Below are 22,985 nucleotides of genomic sequence, written 5' to 3' on the forward strand. Positions count from 1 at the left end.
CCCGCAAATTTCCCACGAGGACATATCCCTGGTATAAATTAGGATGATTTTAATAGTGCTGTAATACCATAAGCAGCATATTGTATCAAGTCTTGGTGCTGACCCAATAAAAGTAGAGTAATCAATGGGAAAAAAAACAACTACCTTTTTTGTTTACAATCTGTTAACGAATTTACATTTTTTAAATTGTATTTATCTTTTACAGGCGACCGTTTTCATGAGTTCCAGTCCAAAGATCTTAATTCAACATCTTTAGAACAGGTGGACTATAAATCTGGCCAGTGGTTTGGCGCAACGGTTCGGTCGCATAACAATTCCATACTGGTATGTGTTTTCATGTTAAACTTTAAAGCTGGACTCCAGGCATAACATTTTCAATTCAATATATTCCTAAATGACTACAAACTATGTAAATTCACTTTTTTGCAAAACCAGTTATGACCTTGTAAAATGTACCCTGACATCTGTGTTGCATCTAGTCTGTGCAGATAGTAGAGCTGTATGCAGAAAACTACAGGAGGGGGTGGATAAAACGCCAGTCACCCTGCAGAAAGGGAGAGAGCAGCAGTGACTCAACCTATTACAGGAGGCTCTTACACAATTTCACACTGGACAATTTGCACAGATAGATAAAAAAATGCACAAACACACCCAGATTAAAGTAAAAATACATGTTTCTTGTATTTAAACTAAGTTTACATATACTGGAGTTCAGCTTTAAAGTGGTTGTAATCCCTTACATATACCCAGTGAAATTACTAGCCTCCGGTGATAGAGATGAATCGAATCCTTCTACATAAGTTGTACTGGTTTATCTGCAGTCTCTCCTCTACATCTATCCAAAGTGTATAATTTATACAGCATTTCTGAGCTCCAGAAGGCATGGGAGGTGAGCTAAAGTTACAATCTGCAGGAGATTTCTAAAATCTAATTAAAGGGGAGGGACAACCCCCCCCGCCCCCTTCCCCCTTCCCATAGCACACAGGAACAGAATTGGGTCTGTCAATCACAGAAAATATGTTGCTCTGCTACACAACATACAAAGATGGACACTCTGCCAGTCTCTGTATGCCAAGTTAGAATTAGTGGCACTACTAAGAACTACATGAAACTTGTGGTACATGTCGGTAAAGCTACCAGCACAGGCCATTTTAAAGGGCCATATAACCAGAAAAGTGTTCACTGGGACTTTACTGAACCCCCACCCCCTCAAAAAAAAAAAAACCTGCTCCTGAGCACTTCTTAATTATGTCTGTTTTTTGAGTGGAAAATCAGTCTCATCTTGATGAAAATCTGTCTACTCTTTTTGTAGCAAATCTGCCTTTTTCTGTCCAGGATTGCTAAAGTCCAGGGGCGGACTGACCATTTGGAAACTCTGGCACTGCCTGAGGGCCCGGGGTCAGTAGGGGGCCCCATGAGATGCCCCTGGTACCTCTTTTCATAGGCTTTTTTGAGTTTGGGCAAGGACACAGGGGCCTCATGATCCCCTATTGCCCGGGGGCCCCATGAGTTGTCAGACCGCCCCTGCCAAAGTCGCCAATACACACTTAACTGTTGCATTGACTTTGCTAACTAACAGGTAGCATGATGTGCCTCTAGGTTTATTGCTGATTGTCTTGCTAAATGGCCTTTTAAATCTAATTCAGTTTTGGGTGTGTATAGGTGTATGCAGTTATATTGTCTCCTTTACTTTTTAGGCTTGTGCCCCAAGGTACAGCTGGAGAACAATAAAAGAAGAAACACACCGTGACATGGTGGGTACCTGCTACTTGTCATCAGACAACTTCACCAATATTGTTGAGTACTCTCCATGCCGTACAGGTACATAGGTTTTCTATAACATTTCAAGATTGGTAGGATTTGCCTGTGGACTTCAATAATTATATTTATTTCTATCAACACAGATGCAGCTAGTGCAGATTCCGATACCCGTCAGGGGTTCTGCCAAGGTGGCTTCTCTGCTGAGTTTACAAAGGTAACTTAATCAGAGGGTAATGTTCTGGTCTGTCTGTGGAGGGAGGAGGGGGGGGGTAGGTGTTGGTGGTGGTTGAGGTAATGTTTTGGTCTGAGGGTGGAGATGGGGGGGTAATGCTCTGGTATGGATGTGGTGGTAGTGGTGCTACTTCTGTTAGGAAGGACAAGTGCCTAGGGAAACATGAACAGAAGTTTGTAGCACTAAAAAATACTGATATTTTGTCCTCTTTTATGGTACAATAATTTTGTATACTATCCAAAAACCCGATGAGTCTAGGTTTGCAAAATGTGTATTTAAAGTGAAAGTCAAAGTAAAATTGATATATCAGTTGTAGGAGATGTGATAGGTGGATCTCTTGGGAATTTCCTGCCATAATTCTTGGCGCTCTTCACACCTTGCCTGGATTGTTACTCTATTCTCAAGTACTACACTCCTGGTGCATTCTCTAGAATATAAATATAGGCTCCAGTACAATCTGGAAACTTGGTCAACCTAGGGAAAATGCAGGGGATGCTACTTTAGAACTTTTTATTAAAATGCTAGTTGATTGGCTGTTATGCTGACCCACTGGCTCCAGTATGGAGTCACTAACCTGAAACAAATATGCAAATCAGAAGTGTTTTGAAGAAAAGTTGAGGGTCCTCATGTGTACATGTTCTGGATGGGTGATCATTTTGAAGCAAGGACAGCATGACAGCCAGGAAACTAACCTTGTTGAGTTCTGAAATTGAAGCCCACGTATTAATTTTAATCTCATAACTCGTTTTCTTTAAAGAATTACTGCTTCTTTTCCAATCCTAGCACCAGTGCAACCCCTCTATTTTATTTTTTAGCCCTAAACGCAACTACTTTTTTATAATATTGTATAAACGTTCAAGACTGCTCGATATGACTAGTGACATTGTAGCCTGCTTTCTGTCAGGGCTCAAATTGGATAAAGAGGCACTTGTAGATGATGATGGATCCCTGCCACAAAGTAGGAAGACAACAGTGTCTGGCCCTTAATGACAATTTTTTTTTTTATATGATTTAAAAGTGTGTTTCTACTGGGAGGGGATGGGGAGAGCTCTGTCAGTTATAGGTGCACTTATCCTTTGAAGAACTGAGATCTCTGCTCTGGAGTCTGAGACCTAACATGGCCATGCATGGTTTGCCATCCAGTCCACTTCTGCTCATCTATGCACAAGGCTAATTGTACCCAATTGGCGTGTTATATGACTTTGGCAACAATCACACGAAAAACCTGACAGGCTGGTTGTACCCAAGACTATAGTCCCTAACTATATTCACTGTATTCTCCAGGCAGGGATGAACATAAACCCTTAAGCACTGCTCCACCTGCAATCCTACCTCCAAGAGGGAGGTATTCCTCCATCAACACTGACTGTCTAAATTCCTGTCTAAATTGACCCTTGTATATGAATGTCATTTAGGGACCTTAGATTGTACGCTCCTTGAGGGTTAGGGACCGAAATGAATGTACAATATATATGTAAAGCTCTGCGTAAAATGACGGTGCTATATGTGTGTGTGTGTGTGTGTGTGTGTGTGTGTGTGTGTGTGTGTGTGTGTGTAATAAATAAATTCTACGTGGAGCTTGTATGTTAAGTCAAAACTTACTGAAACCATTATTGTACTCTGGATAATCTGACCTTTTTTTGCACAAATTAATATAAACCCCATACGACTTGCTTTCTCATGTTATTTAATTTATTTGCTTTGCAGAGTGGAAGAATATTATTGGGTGGACCTGGCAGTTATTTTTGGCAAGGTACATTTAGTCCTGTGGTCATTATTTGACAAAATATCCTACAAATTGTTCATCATTATATCAAATTCAGAGTTTATTACCTTTTTATTAATACATATCCTCTTTAAAAAAGCAGGCAATATACCCCCTGAACATGAGCATATTTTGTATCTCATAATTGTGTATGACTCTTCCAAACAAACGTTATGTCTTGTATATAACTAGAAATGCTTTCTGTTAATTATTTTATATGAAATATTTTATCTATGAAGTAGCGAAGGTACATATGTGTTTAGAAAAATACGGAGGCCATTGTTGACCTCCTACAGAAATGCTGGTTGCCTGGTTATTCTATTCCTTTGCTTCATAGCTTTTTGAGTTACAAATCGTGAAAGTATCGAGGTGTGTGTGTGTGTGGGTGTGTGTGTTACAGCTCTGTGCTTAAAGCATAATAACTGAGATTAATGGACCAGGGAAAGCATAGGAAGTGGGGATGTGTTGGCTTACGGTGCTGGGAAAACTACCCGGTATGAAAGGGAGGAAAAGGGCTTAAAAGAATTGTTTCCTATTTCAGCTTTAGTTTTAAGCATTTTGAATTTTGCAAGATTTCTAGTTAGTTACGCACTGCCCTTTTTTGTTTGAAATACTCTGTAATCCCACTGGCTGAAAAATATTTCCAAAGAGACCACTGCCAGAAAGTCGGGCAACTAGCATTTTCAAAATGGACATATCGATAGAAGTATCTAAAAACAGTATTCATTAACCGCTATGACATGATTGTCCAGATACCAAAAAATACCATAATGTGGATATCCTCTTGATCAAACGAGTGCAGCTTTAGGGTTAAATTCCTGTTTGACTGGTCTGGGGTTTACCCATTTCTCATTTAATAGACCACAGGAATAGATTGCCTTCTCATGTGTATTTCTGATTTGGATGTCATTTTGTATAGACCATATTTAACATATGAAATCCCAAAGGCTTGTTAGAGACTAGTATGCCCATAACAAGCTGGAAAACCCTATCTACTGTCTTCAGCATAAACCGTACAATGCCTGCTATTTAAAGGATAAGTTCACCTTTGGGAACATGTTCCACTTGTTTTTTGGGGTGGAACTTGTAACATGTTCCCGGAGCCGCCAGTCGCTGTCCCCCCTCCCACTGACAGATGGTACAGGGAAACTTCTTTCTGTACGATCTGTCAAATTTGAAAACCGTGCGGCCATGCGGGGCTCTGCCCACACGGCTGTATCATTCATTCATAGACTTCCGTGAATGAATGAACTGCACATCCTGACAGCCTTAGTGGCTGTGGGCTTGTGGTTTTCAATTAACTACCACGGTGCTGTGGAGCGCCATGGTAGTTCATTGAAGCTTCTTGTCAGAATATCTGCTTGCTGTACAGGAGAGCAGATATTTTGACAGGTCTGCAGGAGTCCTGCATGGCATCAGCGATCTACTGATCGCTGGTGCAATGCTCTCCAGGCTCCTGTAGACAAAATTAATAAATACAGGTAAAACTCGAAAAATTTAGAATATCGTGCAAAAGTTCATTTATTTCAGTAATGCAACTTAAAAGGTGAAACTAATATGAGACTCATTACATGCAAAGCAAGATCGTTCAGATCGGAAGTATGAAGTGCTCCAAAAATCTCCTGCTAGATGGCTGTGTTGACCCTGGACTTATTGAAGCACAGTGGACCAACACCAGCAGATGACATGGCTCCCCAAATCAACAGACTGTGGAAACTTCACACTGGACTTCAAGCATCTTGCAGTGTGTGCCTCTCCATTCTTCCTCCATACTCTGGGTCCTTGGTTTCCAAATGAGATGCAAAAGTTGCTCTCATCAGAAAAGAGGACTTTAGACCACTGAGCAACAGACCAGGTCTGTTTTCTTTAGCCCAGGTAAGACGCTTCTGACGTTGTTTGTTGTTCAGGAGCTGCTTGACAAGAGGAATACGACATTTGAAACCCATGTCCAGGATCCGTCTGTGTGTGGTAGCTCTTGATGCACTGACTCCAGCCTCAGTCCACTCCTTGTGAAAGTACCTAACACTTTTGAATGGCTTTTTCCTGACAATCCTCTCCAGGCTGCGGTCATCCCTGCTGCTTTTGCACCTTTTTCTTCCACACTTTTCCCTTCCACATAACTTTCTATTAATATGCTTTGATACAGCACTTTGTGAACAGCCAACTTCTTTTGCGATTACCTTTTGAGGCTTTCCCTCCTTATGGAGGGTGTCAATGATGGTTTTCTGCAGAGCTGTCAGGTCAGCAGTCTTTCCCATGATTGTGATTCCTACTGAACCAGACTGAGATCATTTAAAGGCTCAGGAACCCTTTGCAGGTGTTATGGCTTAATTAGCAGATTAGAGTGGGACACTTTGAGCTTCGAATATTGCACCTTTTCACAATATTCTAATTTTCTGAGATTGTGGATTTGGGGTTTTCGTGAACTGTAAGCCATAATCATCACAATTATGACAAATCACGGCTTGAACTATCTTGCTTTGCATGTAATGAGTCTATCTCCTATAATAATTTCACCTTTTAAGTTGCATTACTGAAATAAATGAACTTTTGCACGATATTCAAATTTTTTGAGTTTCGTGTGCGTGTGTGTATTTTTTTTTTTTAATCTGCAAAAAAGTGCATTTATTATTTTAGTCTAAAAAGTGAACTTGGCCTTTGATCTGAAGCATGGTGAAAACAGCCAGAGTTGAGGATAACAGTGTGGTTTGGATCTGGAGGTGCTGGATATGATATACTTCCTCAACGCCTGAAGATCCGCTTTAAAACCAAACCTGAACTGGCTTGTTTACTTTTGTCTTGGTTGTACCCAAAGTTCTCTCCTTAAGGTGGCCATACACTGCACGAAATTTGACTGGTTCAGCACAAACAAGGCAATGTTTGATCATTATGTGGCCGCCCCGCTCAACAGAAGTCAGTAGTTTTGTAATTTTTTTATGAGTAGATGCAGATTTGCTAACCTTATTTTTTCCTTATTTTGTTATAGGTCAGGTGATAACCGCAACACAGGATGAAATCCAGAAATCGTATTACCCAGAATACTTTATATTGGAAATTAAAGGACAGATGCACACTCGTCAGGCACCTGGCTCTTATGATGACAGTTACCTAGGTGAATCATGTATTATATGGTTAATTTGTTTGTGTATGCTGTCTTAAACCTTAACCCCATAACGACACACTAACACACATATGCAGTGTCCAGTGGGTGGGCTTTAAACCTGGGTGCCGCATATGTGTTTGTGCTGGAAGCACGCTGCACAATGGGTCCCAACACAGGGACTGGACTCATTGGGAGCCCCAGTCACCTGACCACTATGATAGCCTCTGATTGACTATCACAGTGACCAGTCACTGTGCAGCCTGCCCATGTGTTTTTCTTTTTTTCTGATCCTAATACAGATACAAGCAACAAATAACACACATGTGGTATTGCTGTGATTTTCAGGAGTAGGAGAATTTATTTTTAATATTTGTTCAGTGGAAAGCTATGGTAATAGCAAAAAATATATATGTTAAACTGAAGAAACTATATTAATATAAATATATCATCTAGCCCTCACTGTAATTTGTTTTTTTGTTTTTTTTTTTGGGGGGGGGGCAGTTTTCCTTTTTGATAAGAAAAATCAGGATATATCGGTTACCATTTACCACCAAATGAGAGCCAAATTTTTTCTGAAGGGGTAAATATGCTTTCAATTTGTGATATAAATTTATTTGAGCATTTCAAATTGAGAGAGAATATCTTAATTCCCATTTATTTCTACAAAGGTTGTAAACCTTCAATAAATAGTAAAGCACACTTCAGGTTCTTAAGAGTTCGAAATGTTGGCTGAAACTATTGTCCATGGGCTGATCAATTACAATTCAATTGACTTGGCCCTTTTGGTTCTGTAATTTGCTTTCAGGGAGGTATTATGTTAACAAATGGCACTTGAAGAGCGTGCTGTTTGAAGGCCTATAGAAATGGCCCTCTGACAATGAAACAACTATTCAGCTCTGTTGAAGCAGCACAAAAGCAAGCAGGCGGCAGGGTCTCCTTTGAGTGTTTTGATTTCCCATTGCTTGTGCTCAATACAAATCCTCAAATAAGCAGCCATAGCTACAGATGCATAAAATACAAGTAATTTTAGCTACAACCATACCGTGCAATAATATGTGTCAGACATACTATGCACATGGTCCTTTTTTTATATAATTTCCTTTTTCTTACTTATGTTTGTGTTTTTTTTCCTTAGGATATTCTGTTGCGGTTGGTGAGTTCAGTGGAGATTATATTGAAGGTGAGTAACTATTTGCTAATTTTATGGGTTCAGTTATCTTCATTTTATATATATATATATATATTTTTTTTTTTTTCCCAATAAGCTGCTTTCATCTACGCTATGTTACCAATGCAAATACACACATTCAACACTACATTGTTTTCATCGTTTATAATGGCAGACTTGCATAAGTGTCACACGATACTTTACTGTTCCCTGAAAATGTTTATTAGATCTTAAATTGTAATGGGAAAATGGGTTTGTACATTGTTTTGAGAAAAATGCTGGACCCATTTATTTTCAGCTGTTGAAGGTTTGCCCAAATGTGGTGTTGAATAGGTATTAAGGATCTTTTGATTTTACTTCTAAACACCATCTATGAAATCCTTTGTATTGTTGGTTGCAAAGTTTTGTAACATACATTTTCCCCCCCCCCCCCCCCATTTTCAGATTTTGTGGCTGGCGTCCCAAAAGGAAACATGACTTTTGGATATGTAAGAATTACTTAATATTTACATGATCACATTTTCTATGCACTAGACCGAAAGGCAGGAATGAAAAAGTAAACCTGACAGTCTAGCAGTGGGTCATACAGCTCTATGCATTTCTTAATGACACTATTTTATTTCAACAGTCATTAAGCAGAGGCAGCTAGATTCTCCAGACCCTGTGACCACTTTAGAGGCTAATGTGCACAAACAGATATTATTTTATTTGTTTGTTTGTTTTTTCAGCCTGTAGGCTGAATGAAAAATCCAGCAGATTCTTTAATCTCTGACAAACTGCACAGATGGATGAATCTCTAACTGCCTGTTATTTTATTCTCACAGCTGGCACCTACTGCTTTTATCTGCAGTCGCTGTTCAGCTAACAGTTTTTGATTGACTCCTTCAGTCTTCAAATCAGAGTTTTTTTTTTTTGAACCAGTTGGGTCAGCAGGGACACCAAAGAATCAATTTTTGGCCAATTTCTGAAGGAAGTGGCCACAATTTGATTAGTGTATGGCCAGCTTTACAAATCTTTACAATTAATACAATAAAAAAACCTTGCAAAGGAAGCATGTAGAAATGACGCTCAAACCAAAAATGTTTAAAAAATGTAAATAGTACAATTTTATCATTTAAAATCTACAAATGAAACTGCGCAACATTCCCTTTTAAGTGCCCAGATAGTCATTACAGTAGGATCTCCCAAAGATTCGAAGCAAATTTTGATCAATACATCACATGGTTTAACTAGCCATTAGAGAGATTTTTGATGGCTGATCATTTGCTGGAATCCTTTAGATGGAATTGGGAAACTGTGTATTTTTTTTTTTCGTTTTTTTCTTTTTCAAAAGCTACCTTCATTGATTGGAATATCTAAGGATGAAACTCAGAAGGGCCAACAATTTTTCTGTGGTGTAATGCTTTCAATAGCCTACTGAGCCAATGTCTTCCTCCGCTTCAGACTTGCATTCAGCTGTATGGAACTGGCTTTTTAAAATTTGCTTTTAAAATTATTTTTACGATAGATATGTGTACTGTGAGGATAAACAAAGCAGTATGGACACACTTTTTTGGCCATACTTCTCTTTTGAGTCATAGGATTACATTTACGAATATTATCCTGTTACCCAGAGTCAGGTGATAGTGGGTAAGAAGTATACCCCATGATTCTCCGTTAAGCTTGCTTATAGAAATGTAACCAAAATACAATGCATCAGAATTTTAATACACACTGTGTATTCAGAGCTATGTTCACTAATAAACATTTTTTATTTTAAAGGTAACTATTTTGAATGGCACTAATCTGAAATCCTTATATAACTTCTCAGGAGAGCAAGTACGTATGTGGTTTCTAGGTGAATGATTTTATATTTGATTTATATAGAATTACAACAACTGTGTAGGTATTTTTTCCTTTTTGTTCCATGTAAAAACAAATATTATTTGATTATGTTTGAAAACCATGTGTATGTGCAGGAGTAGTAAACTGGTATAAATGAAAATGTGGGCAGTCGTGCCCCAAACGTGAACATTGTCCTTTATAATGATAGACACCTAACTTTCCTATGGCCGACACCTTAACGTTTTAAAAATATTATTGCAGTCCAAAATTTTCAGTTCTGAATGAAACAGAGAAGGCTTTATCCAATCTCATGCTATGCCAGCAATAAAGGTTACTGGCATGGGAATTCCCACTACATGATGAATCCAGACAGTAGTAATGTCTGACAGAACATCTGAGCTTTCCCCAGTCTCCTGAAAAGTTTAAAAATAAAAATTACCCCTAATGTAGCCCAAGGCTGAATTGACTCTCAAGGCTTAAAATCCAATCCTTTCCCTAATGGTTAGGCCCCTTTCACATAGGCATCTGATTGGGTTTGCTTTTTTCAGGCGCACCCAATTAGACCCTCCTTTTTCCTCTATGGGCAGTTGGATGTAAAGAGACTTGTGTCCGTTTTCCACCCAGCTACCTCTGATCCGATCTGGCAAAAACAAATGACGGGAATTCCTTCTCCTCAGTCTGGCCAGGTTGGAGGGAAGTCGGGTGTTAGTAGACACGGAGTCCATTTTCATCCGACTGCCAATAGAGCAGAGCAGGCTGTGTCCATGTCATGCATAAGCAGATTGGACGTGGACCTGTTATCTGACAAATTCCTCTCAGCTCAGCAGGGGATCAGCAGACATCACCTGCTGAGCAAAACCAGATCCAGCTCCTGTGAAAGGGGCCTTAGGCAAAAAGCCAAAAGTTTTTTTTTTTTTTTTGTTTTTTTTTGTTTTTTGTTTTTTTTGGATAGCATGGAGAGGGAGTAGAACACATGTTTGGGTTTTTATTGCGGTCTGTACCCCTCTAGAAGTTATACCATGATCACCAAAAGTAAAGAAATTTACAGTTACTTGGTGGGTTCGGAAACCGCAAATGAGATTAAATCTTCCAGTGGAAACCCTAGTTCTAATGGTCTTGGCAAGAAACCGAATTCCCTCACTTTTGTGTTTGTGGGACAGTAAGTGAAGGAAAATCTCCTGAAATGGGTCACGGATGGCAGAAAACCTGTCTGGGATAATAACCCTCCCTTATTCCAAAAAAAACAAAATCATGATAGTTCTACTTTACTCAGTCCTTACCCTAACTTTACCCTGAACTTGATGCAAACTGAACTGTGAAATGTATTAAAAGTGTGTATTTATCTTATTGTTGAAAGTGTCCTGCACCAACTCTCTTCCATTTTCTATGCTAAGATCTTAAAGTTGTGAGCTAATGTTTTAACACAGAGAATCCACTTAAGCCACATTCATATGTGTCTGCAAAGTTACGTTCACACCAGGGGCGGACTGACAACTCATGGGGCCCCCGGGCAATAGGGGATCATGGGGCCCCTGTGTCCTTGCCCAAACTCAAAAAAGCCTATGAAAAAGGTACCAGGGGCATGTCATGGGGCCCCCTACTGACCCCGGGCCCTCGGGCAGTGCCGAGTTTCCAAATAGTCTGTCCGCCCCTGGTTCACTCAGATAATATACATGAGTGTTATTGCTATAGTAAAACTCTGCTGCTTTCTAATATTTTTTTTTAACCACTTGCCTGCAGGGCACTTATACCCCCTTCCTGCCCAGACCAATTTCCAGCTTTCAGCGCTGTTGCACTTTGAATGAAAATTGCGCGGTGATGCAATACTGTACCCATTTGAAATTTTTATAATTTTTTTGTGACAGAACTTTATTTTGGTGTTGGTATTTAATCAACTCTGGGTTTTTTTTTTTTCTTAAACCAAAAACCACTGAAATTAAAAAAAAAAAAAAAAAAAATTTCTTCGTTTTTTGTTATAAAATTTTGTAAAAATGTGATTTTTCTCCTTCACTGATGAGGCTGTAGTGATGGGCACTGATAGGTGGCACTGATGAGGAGGCACTGGTAGGTGGCACCGAAAGGCAGCACTAGTATATGGCATTGTTGGGCGACACTGACTGGCAGCTCAGATGGGCACTGCTATGTGGCATTAATGTGCACTGGTAGGCACTGATATGTGGCACTGATGAGCACTGACAGGTGGCACTGCTGGGGCTACACTGATCATCAGGGCACACTGATCATCAGTGCTCTGATGATCAGTGTACATGCCCCCTCCGCGGAATGCCTATTACCGGCTCTCCTCTCGAGCTGTCAGCGTGACAGCTCGAGAGGAGAGAAATGCCGATAACCGGCATTTCCCTGTTTCCATGTGATCAGCTGTGATTGGACACAGCTGATCACATGACTGAGCCAACATCTTCGGCTCTTTACGTGGATCGGTGATCCGCTGTGTCCAAGGGACACAGTGCACCGCCGATTGCTGCACTGCACGCTTAGAATGGGAGGACGTCATATGACGTCCTCCCAGAACGAGAGAACCAACTTGCGTCCGCCATATTACTATATGGCGGGCGGGAGGTGGTTAAAAAAAAAAATTTGCATTCCTAGGCCTAAGCCTGTTATTCCTTAGATCTGTGCTTTACTTGATTCTCTAGAACAGGGGTCTTTAAACTTTATAAACGAAGGGCCAGTTTACGGTCCTAAAGATTTTAGGGGGGCTGGACTGTGGGCAGTGGGAGAAGAAAATGTCCTGGCATCAGTGGGAGTAAACCTTGCCCCATCATTGATATTAATGTGAGATATAGTGCCCCATCACTGGTATCATTGGGAGGAAGTTTCCCATTGTTGCTGTCAGTGGGAGGAGTAGTGCCCCATCATTGGTGTCAGCAGGAGGAATAGTACCCCATCATTGGTATCAGCTGGAGGAATAGTGCCCCATCATTGGTGTCAGTAGGAGGAATAGTGCCCCATCATTGGTGTCAGCAGGAGGAATAGTGCCCCATCATTGGACATATGACCTTCCTATCTATATAATTACTAAATGAGCCACCTAAATATCATGCTGGATAAATTACACTGTTCAACAGGTAAAAAGTTTTGGGCATAAAATTAGCTAATCTTACATAATTTTGGGGTGCTGAAAACGAAAATGACCCTAAAAAATGTTGATTGGCTCTAGTTTCCATGATATATTCACCCATCTAATGACGTAAGCCATTCAAAATTATGATGCAACTTCAGCTGCATATTGCGCAATTGATACTGGTGACCAATAGAAAATTGCATGTATACTGAGATGATGCAATATTAGCCTTTAATTGCATCACTTCACTGCATAAAAGCTGCAGTATCTGTAGCTGATTGTAGTTCGACAGCGTCTTTACATTTCGTTTTATGCTTATATAGGCTACTCAGTAATGCCTCGAACTTGTGTGAATAAAGCAGATAATTTCTGCTATATCTGCGGTGAAATAACTTTTATCTCACAAAAAAGGAGGATAACAGGAATGATTAAGAAAGCCTACAACTTGTATTTTGGCTGCAAGATAGGAGACCAGGACAAGAGCTGGGCACCACATATATGCTGCAATTCTTGTGGGACGGCACTGGAGCAATGGTTGAATGGAAAAAAGGCATCTATGCCTTTCGCTGTGCCAATGATTTGGAGAGAGCCAACAGATCATGTTAGTAATTGTTACTTTTGTATGGTGCCTCCGATTGTAAAAGGGCTAAATAAGAAGAAAAAGTTATCTGTGCACTATCCAAATATTCCATCGGCAATACGTCCAGTTCCTCATGGAGAGGGGCTACCAATTCCTAAAGCACCAGAATCCTTCGTGGTTGAGTCAAGTGAGGAAGAACCTGAAGCGTGTAGTCACGTGCAGTTGTAAGAGATAGCCCTTTCCTCGAATACAAGAGAAAAGCCAAGAGAAGCAAAACCGACACAAACTGAAGACAAAACTAGTGAGAATCCTAAGTATTAAAATGATTCAACTTAGCTTATGGCTATAATTTTTCTTGGTAATCCTATGCAATATATTATGCCATTTAGGCTTTGTTATGTAGTCAATATCACTTGCTTTATATTTGTGGAAAGACATCTATCTATATAATTATTGTGCATTATGTAGTCATTACGCCTATAGTAGAAAACTTTCCGTTTACAGAAAAACTAGAGCCAATTGACAAATTTCATTGTTATATTTGAACTCAGAATGTGAAATTCATTAAGAAATGGATCCTTTTGTTTCCAAAACTGGCAAAAAATAAAAATTTGTTGAACAGTGTTATTATTTGCAAATATTGTATACGTGCATGCAAAGATCACTATTATTACAAGGACCCTGCAGCTCCAGTGACCTCATATATTCATGTGGCATTAATTACACCTGTCTCAGTGATGAAAAGTGTGTGTGTGAGATTATGGATGAATATGAACAAATGAGTAGACAAGGAACATAGTCATTTAAATATTAACATTTCATTGTAATGTTTTGTTTCTTTTTTTATCTTTGACTTAGATGGCTTCATACTTTGGTTATGCTGTGGGAGCCACTGACCTCAACAATGATGGGTAAGCCATTACAAGCTATTCATATCTTGCACTGATTAGTACTTTAAACTGAACCATCTACCTAATCTGATGCAGCTGTTTCAGGATTACAAGACAATCTGTTATGAATTATATGTAGGCTGCATTGCAAATCTCTTATTTTGAGATTGCTAACTGCCTGGCTATCATGTGGATGGGTCCTGCCCTGGAACAAGTATGGAGACTGGGAGCTCTGTTTGATCTGGGTCTGTAGCAAGACACAGCCAGTCATTTTAAGAATTAGGCCAACACTGGTATTCCCCAAATTTTATCAAAAGGCGGGTATACTTTTAATTTCTTTCAGTACTATACAGCCGTCCACGGGGTTACGAAGGAATGATGCACATTTGACATTTGCTTTTAAAGAAATTGGAACACCTGAATATCTACTAATTGTAGATGTAACTGGTAATACATTGTCATGCATTTAATAGTATTGTATGTGTTGCAGATTGGATGACCTGATAATAGGCGCTCCTCTGTTCATGGAGAGAACCCACGATGGCAGAATTCAGGAGGTGGGACGTGTCTATATCTTCCTGCAAGATCATAATATGTCCAGTACTCCATCCATGGTCCTAACTGGACAGCATGAATATGGCCGTTTTGGAAGTTCCATTGCTGTTTTAGGAGACTTGGATCAAGATGGATTTAATGGTAACTGAAGAAAGATGTGTATTTTTAAAAAAAAAAAAAAAAAGTATTGTCTGCCTTGCCATCTCACTCTCTTCAGTGTGTTTTCATTTGTGCTTATTCCTGTACCCTCTTTCGCCAATCTTTTTTGGTTCTGTTTTTTTTTTTTTTTTTTATTCTTTATTTATGCAAATATAAAATCCTTTCTAATCCAGAAATATGTCAGACTAACACATGTGCACAACTCTTGTATATGCAAGTGAGCTTCCAGAAATTCATGTAATCTGAATGAGTAAGCTGGTATTTGCAGTAAGGATGCAAACAACATCCTAACATAGGGAATATCCATAACTAGTAAGAAGTGTTTCTTTGTGTTGTCTTACCCTTCCATCATTATAAAGTGTCTGTTAGTTTGCAAGAATGACTATTTATGTACTACTGGGAATTTGGTGTTCGTGAATATTGGTCCTGGGACCAATCTGAAGTGTGTTATACATAAGCAGTGCTACTTCTACTAGAATTTAGTATACTGAATGCTTTGTTCATTTTAGTGTCAATTGATCATCCATTGTTATGTGCAAGAGGTGCTCAATATTTTAACGCTTTAGTTTTTAGAATCGGGAATAAAATAGAATATTCCTTTTTTTTCCATCTTCAGATATCGCCATTGGTGCCCCATTTGATGGAAAAGACAGCAGGGGGGCAGTGTTTATTTTCAATGGTAATGCTGCTGGCCTGAACCCTAAACCTTCTCAGGTTTTAGAAGGGATGTGGGGAAGTTCTTTGGAACCAGCTTTCTTTGGGTTTTCCACCAGAGGAGGAAAAGACCTTGATGGCAATGGCTATCCAGGTATGTAAACCCATACGAAACTGGCTAAGAGGTGTTTTTGTTTTGTTTTTGTGTTTTGTTGTGTGCTTGTGTTTTTTTGTGTTAAGGCATTGCTCATAATTGGGGGACTGGTGGTTGGGGGGAGGAAAACCGTTGAGTTATAAAAACTGAAGCTGCTATTGCATTTTTTTTTTTTATGAGAACAGCTCCAGGACTGTCATTGTTAACCTCTCTTTACTACTTGCTGAAGTGAATCCCTGATGTTAAACAAACCTGTATATAGGATTTAAGGACACTTGACATGAACATGCATATTCTTGGTCTCTAATTTGCCAAGTACAGAAGTAAGAATTGCAGCCCTGGAACTTGCACTTTGAAAAGCAAATCGGCATTGGAAGCTTCTTCTTTTTGAGGAGTTCCTTTTTAACATTAATATAGGGTATTCGTAACGAAAGTTAATGTATTCATAGAGAAAGCAAACACCTATTTTTTACTTTAGTTTATTTTTCTTGTTGCTGGTCTGTCCATTTCTTTTATGTAAAACATTTTTTTTATATTTTATTTCTAGACCTTATTGTAGGTGCATTTGGCGTTGATAAAGCTTTAGTGTACCGGTAAGTAAGCATTCTAAATGGTTTATTTTATTTACACAGGGCAGTTTGAATACAATATTTACTCTTAAAATCTTCAGATCAGGTATTATAGGTTATTCCTCAATTCGGTCATTACAATCAGGCCCGGACTGGGACAAAAAATAGGCATGGGCATTTTAGACTGAGCAGCCAATTTCCGGGGGCTGGGGTGTGGGGTGCAAGGGCATTCACGGGGGTAGTTGGTGATAGAATATTCACGGAGTTGGTCCTCCACACTGTAATATAAAGGTGCACTGTGATATAAAGGACTGTGATATAAAGGGAACCGCACTGTAAAGGAGCACTGTTTTGATTACAGTGCAGTCTCATTTATATCAAAGTGCCCCTTTACATCACAGTGCCCCTAGAGATCTAATAATATATATATTCAAAGAGATGGCCCAATCCAGCAAGAGACATCCCCATATAACAGACGGGATGTGTCTTTGCTGGACCCAACTAGGCAAAGAGACAGCCCAGTCCAGCAAAGAGGGGATGTCTCTTTGCTGGATGGGAATGTCTCTTCTTGGACTGGGCTTTCTCTTTGCTGGACCAAATTGGGCGAAGAGACAGCCCCATCAACCGCCAGTACAGATCTGTCGGTGTGCCAGCAGCCGTGGGTGAAGAACAGAGGCCGCCGTTCTGCTTTCAGTGCAGCGGCCAGCTGAGGTGTCCGTGTGTCAGCGGCACTTCCTGCTTGAGCTGTTACTGCCGCTGCTCCTGTTGGCCCTGCTTTGGGCATACCTGAACAGCCGGAGGTGAGCGGCAACCGCAGTCTGTATTAGCCCGTCCAGACTGTGGTTGCCACTTACCTCCCTCTGTGTGGCCCGATCATCTTAAGCCCGGCGGCACTGGGAAAATGCCCGGTGTGCCCTATGGCCAGTCCGGGCCTGATTACAATATTGTGTGTGTGTGTATATAATAAAAGTAAACCATTGGGTTTGTCATTTAATTTACAAACCTTTTACAGAAATGTGATAGAATTTAAAGGTGATATGCATTTAAAGGGACCCTGTTACCAGACAATTAATGTCAACAACCATTTTTCTGTATCATATGTACATGTAATTTATTTTATGCATGATATTATCTAGTAAAAACCATGTGTAGACATCCAAATGCCCTGAGACAGTTGCTCAGTGCTGTCGTCCTGGATGTATGTCCGCCCCCCCAAGGTAACTCTGAACTTCCACTTGGGTGTCACTTTATAGTATTCCCATTTGGTCCTCCTCAAGCTGCTACATGAAACATTATGTAGGAACGTGAGGGGATTTGCCCAAAAGCTGCACCAGCACACACAAACGAATACTGGTAATAGGTTATAGGATACGTTCACCTTATGTTACACCAGGGAAGGACTGACCATTTGGGAACTCGGGCACTGCCTGGGGGACCCATGAAGTGCCCTTGGTACCTTTCATAGGCTTTTTTGGGTGTGGTTCGAGTGTGGGCTAGGACACAGGGGCCCCATGATCCCCTATTGCCTGGGGGCCCCATGAGTTGTCAGTCCACCCCTGTGTTACACCCATATTCACGGTGTAACATGTTACGATCAGACTGGCATTTATTTTTTGTTAAAAAGGTGAACTTATCCTTTTTAAAAGCTTTTTCTTTTAGGGAAAATAAATAAGTGCACATTTTTGCAGGAAAAAAGGGTATTTAACCCCTTCGACATCAGAAATATGCGGCCTCACAGAACTGGGCTTTTTTCTGTGGGGCCGCATATTTGCGTACCTGTCTTTGTACTGGGAGCATGCTGCACAGCGCGCTCCCAGCACAAAGACTGGGGTGTCACTGAGAGCCCCGGGTCCCGTCCTAACTATCGTGACCTGGGACTCCCGATTCCAGGTCACATGATCTCTTTGATAACCAATCAGAGGCTATCACAGTGATCAGTCACTGTAGAGCCCGGCCCTCCTTGTTTTGTTTTTTTCTCTATGAATGGAGGAGAGAGATTAAATTAAAAAAAATTTGTGCCAGTTTTTTCCTTTGATTAAAAAAAAAATCAAGAGATATCCATTACCATTTACCACCAAATGAAAGCCCAATTTGTCCTGAAAAAAAAAAAAACAAGGTATAATTCACCTGGATGTACAAAGTAGTTGTGGTGATATGTTCGGTTTTACTAACACATGACAAGGTTGCAAAATTGTGCTTAGGCGTTAAGATTTGTTTTACCCTTAGGCATGAAAGTGGTTCATTTTTTTCCAATGGAGCCTTAAAAACATTGCACAAGCAATCAGTGGATTGTGGGAGCAATGTCCGTCTCCTGCAAACACTTCCTACAGTTCTGTCTCATATCTTTTTTGTATGGGCTTTCAGTTGGAGGGATGGTAGAAGTGTCAATGGACTATGAGCTTGGGCTCTGGGGAAAGAGGTGTGGTTTTTTTTTTTTTAAGCAAAAAAAAAAATTGTCTGTCTTAGTTGATCTTCCTGTAATTGGAAATGTATCCTGTATTTGATTTTATTGACTGTTGTGCTTTTTTTTATGTCTACATATACTTCCCGGTCTGTATTCTTCAGTAGCCACTAATAGTTCAGGGAAAAGCTTGACTCTAATATCACATTAATCAAATTTGCTGCTAATATTTATCTCTGCAGTGGGCGTCCAATTGTTCATGCCAGTGCCTCTCTTTCCATCTCTTCATCTATGATAAACCCAGAGGAGAAGACCTGCATGGTTGAGAATACCAATATCACAGTATCATGGTGAGTCCAAAATTTTGCCTTTAACATATATATTCTTTGCATTGATACAGCAGTTGTGTAAATACTCGGGACCTATTTAGACCTATGCATTGTTGAAAAGTCGGTGTATTGTGCATTTCTGTGGGAATGCATGTTAAAACCTGTGTGCTGCGTTGACATTAATTTTGAATGGAGCCCGAATGCATAGACATCTGCTGGTATGTTACAACAAGCCTGGGATGTGTGTCCAACACTTGAAAATGAATGGGATCCTTACCAGATCTTTAGAAGCAATCTTTTCCTGGGGAAGAAACCTTTTTGCATGGCTTAAGTTTAAGATCTACCCCGAATACTGGAGCTGGAGACCAGGCTTCTTGAAGCTGATCACACATTACCCACAGTTTGAAGAAACTGGATTGTCCTTTCAGAACAGTACTGTAGCTGAGGAATCTTTCAGGGCCAGAAGTGGAGCCAGTGCTTTTGAAAATAAAATATTAAAATAACACTGATTTAGAAACCTCTCCATAGGAGAAGCGTCCAACACCTAAGGACACTGTCAAAAAAAAAATCCTGAGTTGGTGGGGTTATAGGAGAATGCACTGGAGGCAGTCCTAGCAAAGCTTTTTGCCAGTGTCCAATCACCGGAAGGTAACCCATGGTTTAGGAATACAAATCCCACATCCAAGATATGGAATTTACAGGCAAGTCAGAATTCCCTTTTTTTTTTTTTTTTTCTTTTTTTTCGTAGTGGTCAGCTTTTTCAGCCTTCTATACTTCCTTAGTACAGGCTTCTGTAAAACAAATAGCGCTGCTCATCTGTTTTAATGGTGTGGATTGTCTCAGGGCCTGTTATCTTTGTGCAGTTTTATGAGACTTTATACCACTATGCAGTGTTTCAGCTACTCTACATTTTAGCTGTGCCTTGGCATTTTACTTTGTGTCCGGTCTGCCTATAAATATGGATGGCAAGTTTTGTTCATATAGTGTGATCCTAGAACTTGTTGCTATATTCAACCCCCCCCCCCCCAATTATCCTCCATGTATTTTATACTTGTGGGCAACATTTCTTTGTCAGCTGCTGACAAAGTACAGAGTTGGATGGTTTTATTTAAATGTTTTTTTCCTTCTTGGTTTTGGTAGGAGGCAGGAGTAGGGGGCTGCATGCGTGAAGGTTCTTTCTTGGTTATGGTAGAGTAGTAGATGGTTGCGTACTAGAAGGCTCTTCTGGGTTGTGGTATGAGTGAAGGACCACTGTTTGATAAAGTGTGAAGGAGTCTGTAGCTTTCAAATGATTACACATCAATTCAGGTTTATTTTCTTAATAAATATTTGGGATAGCATGGTTTCTTTCACATGAGTCCTTTTTTTTTAGTAAAAAGTTACACAATTATCAAAAACCTGATAAGACTAACAACTGAGTTTTGTTATAGGAGTTTGGCTTTGAATTGGTATTTGTCCCTGTAGCTGTTATACTGCTTTCCACCTGATGGTCAGAGGGTACTGTATCAGAACAAAAGTGCTGCTAACTGAGATCATTTAATTGTGTGATAATCTATATTTTTAGAACACAGTAGTAGGCTGTTGCTAGGGAGCACTGTAAAGCCTGGCAGAGAGCCTCATGCTTCAATAAATACGCAATTGTGAATGACTCTAGAAACCAGCTGCTTAAACTCTCTGCAACTGATGTCATTTATAGTGGATGTTTCTGTTCTTGAGCTAGAATTCTATTTAGATTTAATTTAAAGGGCTTAACCCATAGCCCAAAGTTAAATTCAAACTTCTAAACAAGACCTGAAGTTGGTATAAGGCCAGAAACTAGAATGGCCTGAAGTGTATTTGCCGACCTTTGCTGGAGGATCTTGGAGGATGCCCTAGACAGTCAGCCAGATTTTAGTTATTTTATTCTAGTCTAAAAACACACATTAGAAATGATTGCTGCGTAGGCAAACACTTGAACCATACAACTTTCCATAATTGAGCCCAATTGTGCTTAGAGAGCACTAATTTAGGTAGCTGGCACCATTTTAAAAAGGTAAGAAGAGAGTTAATGCTAACGAAAGAACTTCTCACAATTTGATATTTTACTTTCTCATGCTATAAATGCTTCTAATATATAAATGAGCTGATCTTCTTAATGGGAGATTATGTAGATGGAAAAGTGCAACCATGGAAGTTGTTTACTACTTACATAATAGGGCACCTGGCTTTTGGTTATACAGTTATGTGAAAAGGTACATACAGTACACTAATGGACATTTTTGCGCTTCTCAACACATTTTATTTTTCAGGCAAACATTAACTCTTTGAAATAATGACAAAATTGATTTGATTTCTTTTTGAGATCTAAATTTATTCATGTACATTTGTCATATGGAAAAGTAAATACACCATGACATTTGCCACCAAATCCATGAAATTAGAATTGGGTTTTTCAAATCTGGTGCCAATAATTGGAACCTCCTTTAATGAGAATGCAGGTAGAATCGTTCTTGTTTAAACCTCAGATATCTAGATTCTGCATGCTATTTACATATGTGGTGGCAGGTAAAGATCACTAGAGCGCTCTAAGGCCCTCAGACAGTTGTGGATGTCTATGAAGGATTTAAACAGATTGCCAAAAGATTGAAAAACCATTGCTGCACTGTAAGGAAAAATATTTACAAATGGTGTTTTTCAAAGGGCTGGCAGCCCAGTAAATTCAGCTCAAGAGGTGACTATTTGACTCTAATATCTCCAGGACCCACAAACCTTTGTGTTCAGGTAATTCCTGCTACAGTTTGGCCAACAATACAATCAAAAAGAGTGCATATATTTAACCTGCATCAGAGATATGGTAAGAAAAAAAGCTTTTTCTGTCCAAAAAATAACCAAGATTAGAGTTTGCCATTGAACATATAGTCACATAAGACCCAGGCCCTCCGAAAAATGTGCAAAAAGACTGATTAATCAAAGTAACAGTAAACATGTAAACTGAAGACAACATTTCAGAGGAACCTCATAATTATATGGTTTGGGGTTGCCCTGCGGCTTCAGGCCCTGGGCAGCGTGCAGTCATTGAGTCAAACACTCTAGTGTCATTTTAAACACTTTTTTTCTCTGCAGCTGAATTTGGGGCATGCTGCATTACTTTGAATAGCGTACAATGCACCAGAATGTGCAAAATAATGTGCACAGTGCACACGCGTTACCATGAGTCCAAATGAATGGCACTGCAACGTGACAATTTTTGTGTAATGTGTTCCTCTGGATCAACTGTGGGTATAGGATTGTGTATATGGTGAATTTCTACTGATTTATTTTTTTTCTGTTGGTTGAACTTGTTTTAAAAAAAAGAAAAGAAAAAAAACCCCAACTTGGCTAACCATGTATCTATGTAAATGCAACCACCGTCTTATGCCTTTTTGTTACCTATAAACATTTTGTATAAAGTAAAGATGTAACAGCAGTTGTTCATTGTGCTTTTTACGGACTGTACTAGAATTCTTTTACCGTCTGAAACCATTTGAAGCCTTCATTTTCCACATCTGGATTCCTTTATGTCTGTCTTCCTTTTCAGTGTAAACCTTAGTTTCTGCCTGAATGCTTCAGGAAAACACGTGCCTAATACGATTGGTGAGTATGTGCACCTTTCTTACATTCTGCCTTTTTTTTTTTTTTTTTACCTTTCTTTCTCTGTCTGAATACATGTGTTGTATGATCTAATTCTTGGGATCATGAGCTGTGTATGTCTCTTAGGGATTAACGTAGAGCTGCAGC

At 39.7% G+C, this 22,985-nt stretch overlaps 1 protein-coding gene across 1 annotated transcript in view; it reads left to right on the forward strand.

Moving 5' to 3' along the window:
* The window catches only part of ITGA5 (integrin subunit alpha 5), a 139,436-nt gene that overhangs the window by 83,255 nt on the left and 33,196 nt on the right, over positions 1-22,985 (forward strand). Inside the window, exons 3-17 of the mRNA XM_089691404.1 lie at positions 206-324; positions 1,698-1,821; positions 1,905-1,975; positions 3,701-3,746; positions 6,745-6,870; positions 7,997-8,041; positions 8,474-8,517; positions 9,791-9,847; positions 14,377-14,429; positions 14,899-15,104; positions 15,739-15,930; positions 16,478-16,523; positions 19,143-19,250; positions 22,786-22,841; positions 22,965-22,985. The exon at positions 22,965-22,985 is cut by the window's right edge and continues 134 nt beyond it. Coding sequence (XP_089547530.1) covers positions 206-324; positions 1,698-1,821; positions 1,905-1,975; positions 3,701-3,746; positions 6,745-6,870; positions 7,997-8,041; positions 8,474-8,517; positions 9,791-9,847; positions 14,377-14,429; positions 14,899-15,104; positions 15,739-15,930; positions 16,478-16,523; positions 19,143-19,250; positions 22,786-22,841; positions 22,965-22,985 — 1,314 coding nt within the window. The remainder of the gene's footprint in view (positions 1-205; positions 325-1,697; positions 1,822-1,904; positions 1,976-3,700; positions 3,747-6,744; positions 6,871-7,996; positions 8,042-8,473; positions 8,518-9,790; positions 9,848-14,376; positions 14,430-14,898; positions 15,105-15,738; positions 15,931-16,477; positions 16,524-19,142; positions 19,251-22,785; positions 22,842-22,964) is intronic.

Source organism: Staurois parvus, unplaced genomic scaffold, assembly GCF_062004578.1.
Source record: "Staurois parvus isolate SC_StPar_1 unplaced genomic scaffold, SC_StPar_1.0 ptg000562l, whole genome shotgun sequence".
NCBI lineage: Eukaryota > Metazoa > Chordata > Amphibia > Anura > Ranidae > Staurois > Staurois parvus.